This window comes from Nestor notabilis, unplaced genomic scaffold, assembly GCF_000696875.1.
Source record: "Nestor notabilis isolate BGI_N333 unplaced genomic scaffold, ASM69687v1 scaffold21117, whole genome shotgun sequence".
In the NCBI taxonomy this organism is placed as follows: Eukaryota; Metazoa; Chordata; class Aves; order Psittaciformes; family Psittacidae; genus Nestor; species Nestor notabilis.
In genome coordinates this window covers 8,279-17,551 of record NW_009937237.1, presented here as the reverse complement: position 1 = coordinate 17,551, position 9,273 = coordinate 8,279, and the positions used below count along the sequence as shown (strand labels likewise).

The 9,273-nt window shown below is 38.5% G+C and overlaps 1 protein-coding gene across 1 annotated transcript in view; it reads left to right on the top strand.

Moving 5' to 3' along the window:
* Positions 1-2,251: 2,251 nt before the first annotated feature.
* LOC104408983 (chromosome unknown open reading frame, human C1orf159) overlaps positions 2,252-9,273 on the top strand; it is a 10,348-nt gene continuing 3,326 nt past the window's right edge. Inside the window, exons 1-6 of the mRNA XM_010018737.1 lie at positions 2,252-2,327; positions 2,472-2,562; positions 4,023-4,098; positions 6,030-6,134; positions 6,969-7,034; positions 8,354-8,488. Coding sequence (XP_010017039.1) covers positions 2,299-2,327; positions 2,472-2,562; positions 4,023-4,098; positions 6,030-6,134; positions 6,969-7,034; positions 8,354-8,488 — 502 coding nt within the window. The 5' untranslated portion in view covers positions 2,252-2,298. The remainder of the gene's footprint in view (positions 2,328-2,471; positions 2,563-4,022; positions 4,099-6,029; positions 6,135-6,968; positions 7,035-8,353; positions 8,489-9,273) is intronic.

The following is a 9,273-nucleotide window of genomic DNA, read 5'->3' as shown; positions in this document are numbered from 1 at the left end:
TTGTTTAGTATGAGTTGTTCCTGCAGATAAGGATTTTCCTAGGTAACAAGAATATACTTGTTTGAACAAATTCCTTTTTCATCTGCCTTTTCTGAGTATTTACAGCTATTATAATAATCAAGTATTGACAAAACTCTCTGCCTAGCATCCAAAACAATGAAGAATGTATCAGCAAATGCCTTTACCAACTCTGTTTTCCCCAGAGGAAGTCTTTCTCAGCCAAGCAGCAGTATCTCATTTCTGAAGATAGATTGTAGAAAGCTGATAGGTAATAAGGTAAACTCTGTGTATTTGTTTAAAATAAATCCATTATTTAACATTAGACTTCATTGGCCTGCCTTGAAGAACCCTAAAGTTGTGCTACTCAACTTGTACTGCCATAGAAAGGCGTGAAAAGAAAACCCTGCTTTTAAGAGGTTAAATGTGCAAATTAATTTATACCCAATGTAATCTAAACCAGAATTATTCATAGCATTTATGTAAGTACTCTTAGACACAAGTGGAAAGCTCTCTGGCAAACTAGATAAGTGCAATGCCTGCTTCAGCAATCATTTACTGAGTCCTAAGTAGTTTCTGTTGTGCTCAAATGTGCTCAAGAAGAAACTGTTAGCATCCAAGCTCTCAGCTGGGTGTTCTTGGCTTTTGGGTGTTGGAGCTGCATTGTAGAAAGGTCACCTCCTTTTATCTTCTGAGATGACTTCACCCTTCTGTTAAAGGAGGTGTTTGCACTGAGGTATCTTGGCACCTCAGGTATTGTCGAAAAATAACATCAAAGATTTTTAGTCAGCAATTTATAAGCTTAGCTGTAGATTACAAATGTATCTTTCCATGTGTATAAGATTGCCAAAGCTAAACATTCTCGGTGCCATCACTTACCAGCAGTTGTATAAACTGCCATTATCCATCTTAATTTTCGCCCAGGATGTGGTGGTAGTGCCATTCCTGAAGCTAACTAGTTCTTAGTATCTCACTCTGGAGAATCTATGTGTGCTACTTACATTCCTTTGTTCCTATAATCTACCTTTCCAACAGCATGGCTGATCAGGTGCTGTCTCAGCCTTTGTCAGGTAGCATTGCACACACAGTGCACTTACACTGTCTGTCTGCTTTTCATTTTACTATAGGTGTCATTTGGTTTCCATGTATGTAAATGTGAACTGGTGAAATCATGGTTGCTGACAGCCTTGACATCCATTGTTATGTATAGATTGGAAGGTATCATGACAGTGCAAACCTTTCCTCCTCTGGCCCCAATCCTAACTGCCAAAATTAGCTGTAGCACTAAGGCTGGAGTTTGGTTTCCAGGATCTTCAGTCCTTGATCTTTCAGCTGGTGGTGGAAGATGATATCAAGTTTTCCCATCAAGCTGAACTAATCCTATTTTGCAGTGGGGGCAACAGGCTGTAAGTGATTTAAAAAACTGAAAGGAAATTAATCACAGGAAATGCTCAGTGATTTTCTTCCTTAGAAAAACAACTTGCCAAAGGTCATGATACGTATTTTGCCATCATTTAAAACTCAAACTGGATTCTTAATTAACAAAAATAGTAACAAATCTCAGTTTGTGAAATGAGTCATCAAAGGAGTTTCCCCCTCCCTTCTTTCAGACACTTGCCTCTTACTAAGCTCTGCTTAGAGGGCCTTGTCTATCCTTATGTTTTACTTATCATATTGAAAGACTTTGTTTTCCTAAAGCTACCAGGTTGCAGGTACAGTAGCTCTGAGAACTGGATGTGGCTTTCAGCATTACATTGACTAGAGAATAGGCAAATATTTTAACACTGACATAGGGAGTGTCTGAACAATAATGATTTTTAGTTTATCCAAACAATTCAATTAAAAGACATGTGGACTTCCTTTAGGAGTTACATGGCAAAAGTGGAGGGTAGAAAAGAGCAAGGCTGTCTGATACTCTGTCCCACATTGAGAAGGGCTGTTCTGAGGCACTTGAGAAATCCTGCTTATTAAGAGACTTCATTAATGCTTCATGACTGTGCTGTCATGGGCAAAAATGATTGCAGAACTGCCTTTTCAGAGTGGTGTGTGCTCTCTGTCCTGCTACAAATCCATCACAGCTGACTGCTGCAGAGAGGAGCCTGTAGCTGTGGGGAGGCTTATCAGCAGCGGTGCCAGGCGGTAACTGTTCTGTTGCAATCACATTGATTTTTAGAGCCTGGGTGTGGAGTAGTCTCTGCATGGCCCAGTTTGGAGCAGACTGATAAGGCTCCTTGTTCCTTAGCAACCACAGTCTGCCATAGCCAGAAACCTGCCCCTCTGCAGCTGGAGGGAAAATTCTGAATGCCTCAAATTTGTATCTCGAACCTAAGGTAAGTCATTCCCCCGCCAGCAGGTTTAACTTAAAGGCCTCTGCATTCAAATAAATGTGTTAGCAAAAGTTCATTAACAAAGGGCAAACATAACATCTCTGTCATTAATAACACATTCTAATTTCTTTCCCTGTTCTTATTTAGATCTGTGTCTTTCCTGGGCATGGAGGTGCCATATGTCCTTCTCTTAACTAGACTTGTAGCAGAAGTTGCCAGCAAATCTACTGAAAGTTTGGTAGGTATTTCATGGTTTTTTTGTTGTGCTATAAAACTAGAAGGATCAGATTGTTTTCCTCTGACATTGCAGTTTATAGAGGCTTTCTAATTTAACAGAAATGATCTATACTGCTAGCAGTCATTAACTGCAACTTTTACAGCAGGTCAATTCCCTGTGATGGCTGATTGCCTGTTACAGCATTGAGTTTTTCCTCATCATGTGCTTGTAGGCAAGCAGGGATGCAACTGGTAACACCTCACACTGGGTGGAAGAAAGCATGATACAAAAAAAACCAACCACTTTTCAAGCTGCTTGGCAGCTTAATTACAAAAAATCCCAAACCTGGATTACCCTAAAGTTAACTTTTTTAATGGCTGAAAAGCTCTGAAACAAACACTGCTTCAAGTCACGGAGTATAAAGTTCTGCTTGCAGGAGAGTTTGAACAACAAAACTCCTTAAGAAACTGGGTTTAAGCATGTTATCTATAGATCTTTTGGCTCTTTACTGTAGTCTACCTCCCCATGATGCACTAACAGTGTGAAGTCAGCCTTCTAATTTCAGTTTTGACAGTCCCAGACATTTCTCCTGCTAGCTTTGATCTTTGTCACTCCTGGATTTGATGGCTTTTGCTGATAAGCAGAATAGCACCGGCTGTTACCTGTTAGGTATATTTAAGTTACTTCTGTGAGTAAATATAGATAAGGTCTTGTTACTTTCAGCCAAGAATACTTCACCCTTTTAAAGACTGATTTACCTGCTATATTCTTTAGGGGAATGTACCTGCACAACTTTAAAAGGCTTGGGGGCTTTGTGTTTTATTTTGCTGGTACAGATTCAGCGTGGCTATGCCCAAGTCTATACAGGATGGTCCTAATATCTATCACAAGAACCAGAGAGTTTCTTACAACTGTTTACCTCTACACTTATGTCACAGCTTGTTGTAATTTGTAAATAACTTTGAAACTGGGTTTTATAAAAATAAACTACGTGCCTTCAGGATAGCTGAAGTTATTCTTTTCTATTAAATGTGGAAGGGAGAAGCTTTTGTAGTTCTGCTGGATTGCTTTGCTGAATGTAGAGGTTATCATCACTTGCAACGTGGGAATTCAGTGAAAACTGGGGTTTTCCAGTCATTTTGCAATAGTATTTCTGAACAAATCTCTTAGGGTATTTGTGTGATGCTGAACTGTGCTTCACTGAAGATTTAGTAAGTGTATTTCTAAAGCAGTTATTGGAGGCTTTGTCCACTGTCAATGGTACAGTGTGCATTTGTTCTCAAAGTGTTAGTCTGGGTAGCAGCAGCCAGGTCAAAATAAGGTTGATGGTGTATCTAGCTTGTCCTCTCCTTGTATGGTTGCTTAATGCAGAAAGAAAGAGTTACAACAAGTTTTAACTGCAGTTATTTCTTTGTAGATTGTTGTTGTTGAAGCATTTTAGTAAACTGAAGAACTATGTGAAAGGTAATTTCCTTCCTTAGGTTTCAGAAACAGAATGCTGTGTGGATATGTTGGATTCCAACAGTTCCTGTCCAGTAACCAACCAGTGCAGTCCAGGTATAGTATGGCATAGTTTAATAAAATTCCACATTGATTTTGACAGTTAACACCAAAATACAGCACCTCATTAATTGGGGAGTGAAAATAAAATCATTAGTGCATGTACCTATTGAAGTCTTTTTTCCTCTGAATACACAAGGTAATACTTCCTATGACTAAGAAAAGTTGTCCTTGCATGGTAAGGAGAATAGACAACTATTAATAAGGTTATTTTTTATCTTTTTTATTTAGTGTGCAGTTGGATTGTGTAAGAGCTATTGTAAATGCTTGAAAGCCCTAAAAGCCCCTATAATGAGCATAAAAGCAAAAATGCTGTAATGCCTATCTAAGGGAGCATTAAGAATTATTTCAATATTGCTTTGTTAGCACAGAATGCCTCACTTTTCCTTGTGCCATACACGTAGAGTTGTTGTTCTTCTAAATGGAGTGAATAAGTTCTTTTGCCACCCTCCAGCAGTAGCAAAAGAGTGGTCTCTTCTTTAATGCCATTTTCTTTCAAATGACAGAGTAAAAGTGAGTGAAGAATTAGTGGCTTAAAAATTGAGGTCCACTTCTGGGTTCAGTCATTTCCTTGTGATGGTGGTTAAAGCATTTTAAGCTTATGTCCACTGCTTTGTTAGCTTCTCTACCTGTTGCTTCATTTAATGCATTCATTTCTGCTTCCAAATGATCTTAGATATTGTATAAACAGCTGCCTCCAGGTTATGGGATTCTGTTCTCTTAAATCCTATTGTAAACTGATAATCTACCAATACCTTTGGTGTCAACTAAGTGCTTTGATCCTTCCTTCCCATTACTATAGAAAGTCTTTCCCTTACATTGGATCTGTTTGTGTTTAGATTAAATGTCAGATGTAATTTATTACTGTAAGCATCAAACGTGCTGCTTCTCTCTAAGGAAAACGCAGCAGCAGAGCTGTTTTCAAACCAGCACCTTACTAATGGTTTGCTTTATGGAATAATTGATACCAGTTTGGCTCAAGGCTCTGTAGAACTGGATTTTAGCCAGCACAGTAACTTTTTTCTTCCTTTAAATGGAGACTGCAATATGATCTAGTAGGAATATCCTCCTAATCTTCATGTCTCAAGTCTAAGCCTTAAGTGAAATCACCCCAGCTTTATTGTATCAAATGAAGTTGTTATTGAAGATGTGCCCTAATTTTTTACCTTGTCTTAACAAAGACAGAGCAATATGTGTATTTAAACATCAGTTGAGAGATCTGAACATTGAAGACATAGGCCAAGATGAAAGTTTAATCATGCATGGGAGGGTGACTGACAGAAACCACTTGCCATCTGTCACAGAACAGTTAAAACAGGTTTGGGTTCTCCTTAAAGTGAAACAAATAGTACAATACTTAAGAGGACTAAGGCATGGGGAAAAGACTGTATTGTGGCAGTATGAGTGTTTTTAGCTTCAAGTGATTGACTATAGGCATGCCAGCATCTTCCTTCCTCCAAGAACACTCTTTCTGGTTATTAGCATCTTTGGCCATGCCTACTTTTATTTTCAATACTGTGTATTAAAATGACATGAAATTTTGTTTTGACAGTGTATGACTTCTGAAAATAAATGGTAAAATTCTGCTTCCTTTTTTAGTGTTGAGGGTCGTTACAAGTTGTGAGACACTTCTTCAGACTAAAACGTGAAGCAATGAATGGAGCTATGTTGAAATTGCCCTCCGGGAGTCGTTTGCCTGTAACTCTTTCTCCTTTTAGGCCCTCCAAAGATTCTATCTTTTCCTGAATAAACACTTTGAAATGAAACCTTTTAACTTGTGTAATATGATAGGAAGCAGGAGATATTTGTAAGTACCTAGTAGACCAAACAGAGGGAGTTTGTTGCCTCTACCTCTTTCTGAAGACTAGGAAAGATCTCCAGGATGGCTTTTGCTGTTTCAAACCTCTGAACATCTTATTTTTATACAGGTTGTTACAGACGATGGAATGAGGATGGTAGTAGCAGCTGCATTAAATGCAAAAATGAAACCCTTCCTGTTTCATCTGTTTACAATCTGACTGAATGCAGGAATAGTGAGTCATTTACCATCCCTTGCTTTTGATGGAGGGTTTTTTGGTACTGAGATCTCTCCTTGCATGTGTGGTCCTGCAAAGACTGTTCAAGAAGGCATCAAATGGTTCAGATTAATTTTTTCCCCTCTCCCTTGTAAAACTTCAACCTTTCCCAAAGTCCTGATTTAACTTTGAGCTTTTGAACATGCCACAAAACCTATGGAAACTTTGAAATTTAATTTGCAGGAACTGTGCAGAGTGGAAACATTCCAAGAGTTTAGAAGGGGGGGAAACAAATCCAGCTCTTGATATGTATTAAAGTACCTAATCTGTGAAGCCAAATGCAACATTAAAAAGTAAAAACATCAGAATGATTAAACTTACAGGCTATGACCTGTGCCAAACTTAAAGTGAACACTGAATGTTGTGGCTGCTTTAATCTCTGCTGTAAGAAAGAGGCATTTGCTGTTAGGGACTTCTCCAGAGGACAAAACAGCTCAGACTGTGCTTGAGCTGTATTCGTTTAGTGTGTGTTCTTTGTTCGAGGTGAGAACCATTCACTTCCTTGTAAACATTTCTGATGGAGAAGATAAGAAACTTAATCTAAGTTTCTAAGTGGGAAATGCACTAATAATTCTTTTCTTTTTGGATAAATTATGATGTTTGTTTGCTTCTTTCTTTTGACATTCTGAACAATACTATAAAGAATGATTTATTTTTTTATTCATGGGAGAAATCAAGATTTTTATACAATATCATATAATTACTCAGAAGTATTATAGTCTTTTATTGAGATTTTCAACAAACCTGTAGTGTTTGTCAGATTTTACTGAAAAAACTTCTTTTTGGTTCCAGTTGGGATCAGAGGAATGAATTTCCAAATGAATATAAGCACGGTGACTCCTTTCATCCAGAACATAGGTGAGTAAATGGAAACAGCTACTGAGTGCAGGCTTTGTGATTATTCACTGCCTACCAGCCCCTTCATGACACTGCATTTGAAACAAGTTGCAGAATGGTTTTTTCTGTAGCATAGGCTTTATTCTAAATGTAAAAGCCATTTTTACTCTTTCTGGCTTGTTCTCAACAGAATCTTTTGTAAGTCTTAGAGCTGAATTTTGAGGTAACTGCATTTTACTGAATGGTTCTTTCATCTTGTCCTAGTGATCCTGAAGTGATTTATGAAACCCCATAACTTGAGTTTTGAACCTTATGCTGCAAGAGCTTTGGTTTTTGGGGTGAGGCAATATGTTGCCCAACTGTTACATCTTGGTTAGCCTTCCTATAGGTTGATTTTATCACTGCTGACCAGTGACTTCTGTTAATTCATCTCCTAAAAATGCTTCTTCAACACTGGTAAGAATAATACAAACTGAGACTATTTAGATAGCAGCATTACACACTTCGGCAGGAGATAAGATGCCAAATGAAGTGATTTAGATCAGTGCTCTTAAAAAGGAAAGCTAAACCACCATGTCAGGCTTGGGTGCTGCTGATCCCTTTCTAACGTTTGTCCTGGTATGAGTCTATACTTGGCTTGAAGTATCTAGTGCACTTCAGAATGAGGACTTCTCAAGCAGAGCTTGTCAGATCTGTTGTCCCAGTTTGTCTGTGACAAGTTCATAACCAGCTTTTCTTTCTTAAAATACTTGCTCTTTGGGACCATCATCTTAAATAAATAAAACAGCAGAATATACACAGGGCATTTTTTGAGGCAGGGAAAGCAGAATAGAGGTGAGGGAGGGCACCTTTTGCCAGTGTCTGCCTCAGGGGGATGGTTTCTGTGTTAGCCACTTGTGGAAAACATAATTCTGGGTGTACTGTACCACTGGTATATTGTCTGTTGACAGGTTCTGTCTTGAGGAGACTTCATTTGAGGAGTAAAAGAACAATATTAATGTTGAGTGCCTCCCAGCTCTGGTTGCAAAAGTTATATCAAAGAAACAGAAGGATGGATTAAGAATTTGTGGCTATCTTCAGGGAAGTAGGGACTGAGGCTTTCCTGACATTTGGCAGGTGGCACTGGGAAGTTGTTCATAGAATGAAATGAGTATTGAAAGGTCTTTGCAAGTGTTTCAGTGAGGTCTGTATATTCAAGAACCACACACCACTGACTTCTTTTCCTCTCAAGGGTGAATGGTTTTTACCTTTTGTTTAACCTTTCTATTAGAAGAGATTTCTAGTGAATAATAGTCTATTTTCTGTTTCTCTCTCTCTTTAAATATGTTGTCTCTGTACAGGGGGCCCAGAAGTAGCAGCCTCTCTCATCTTAGGGACATTTTTCATCAGTGTATTCCTGATTCTGTCTGTTGCTTCTTTCTTCTACCTCAAGCGTGCCAATAAACTTCCTAATGTTTTCTACAGAAGAAACAAAGGTAAAATACCTCTAATTGTCTATTTAATCTCTACAATTTTGGCCTTTGCTCAGTTTCTCAGTTAAAAACCTTTTCAATTTCTTCCTGTCAGTGTTCAACTGTAGCTACTGCTGTCTCTTGATCATCCAAAGCGATGCAAACTAGTGACGTTTTTCCCCTGGTTTGTGTTTATGGTATCATGTTTTCACAGCAGCGCTTAGGATGTCTGTTCTCACTGTGCTTGGGTGCATATTACACAGTATCTCTCACTAACCCAGCTATTGCTTTTTGTAGCTCTCAAAGGTTTGCCAGAGTACAGTACTTGACATTAGTTGTCACTGAATGTCAGATACCTGATTTCAAAAAGGGAGGGAAGGAAAGGAATCAGTCAGTGCTTTTTGCACAGAGGGCGTTTTTATAGAACTTAATACTACTTGTTTATTTCAGAACACAAAATGCCAGATATTAATAAAGCTTTACAAAAAGCAGTTGTTTTTTCTTGGTTTGGAGGGAGGGGAATTATAATGCTAAAGGGCAGTGTACTTACCATGGATGTGTCAGCAGGAGAAAGGGGATGGAATGTGAGGTTCCTCATTATTGCACTACTCATTCACCTCTGTTTGCCCTCTGGATGCAGGAGCTACTGGGGCTTGGAAGAGTCAACTGCCTCATTATTTTATTTTTAAAGCAAACACCCCTTAGCTTTTCTTTTTGTAACAAAATTTATTCTTGATTTCTGCCATTCCTGTTACAAGCAATGAAGCCATGTAACTAAAATGCAGTGAGCTGACTTCATGCCAAAGGAC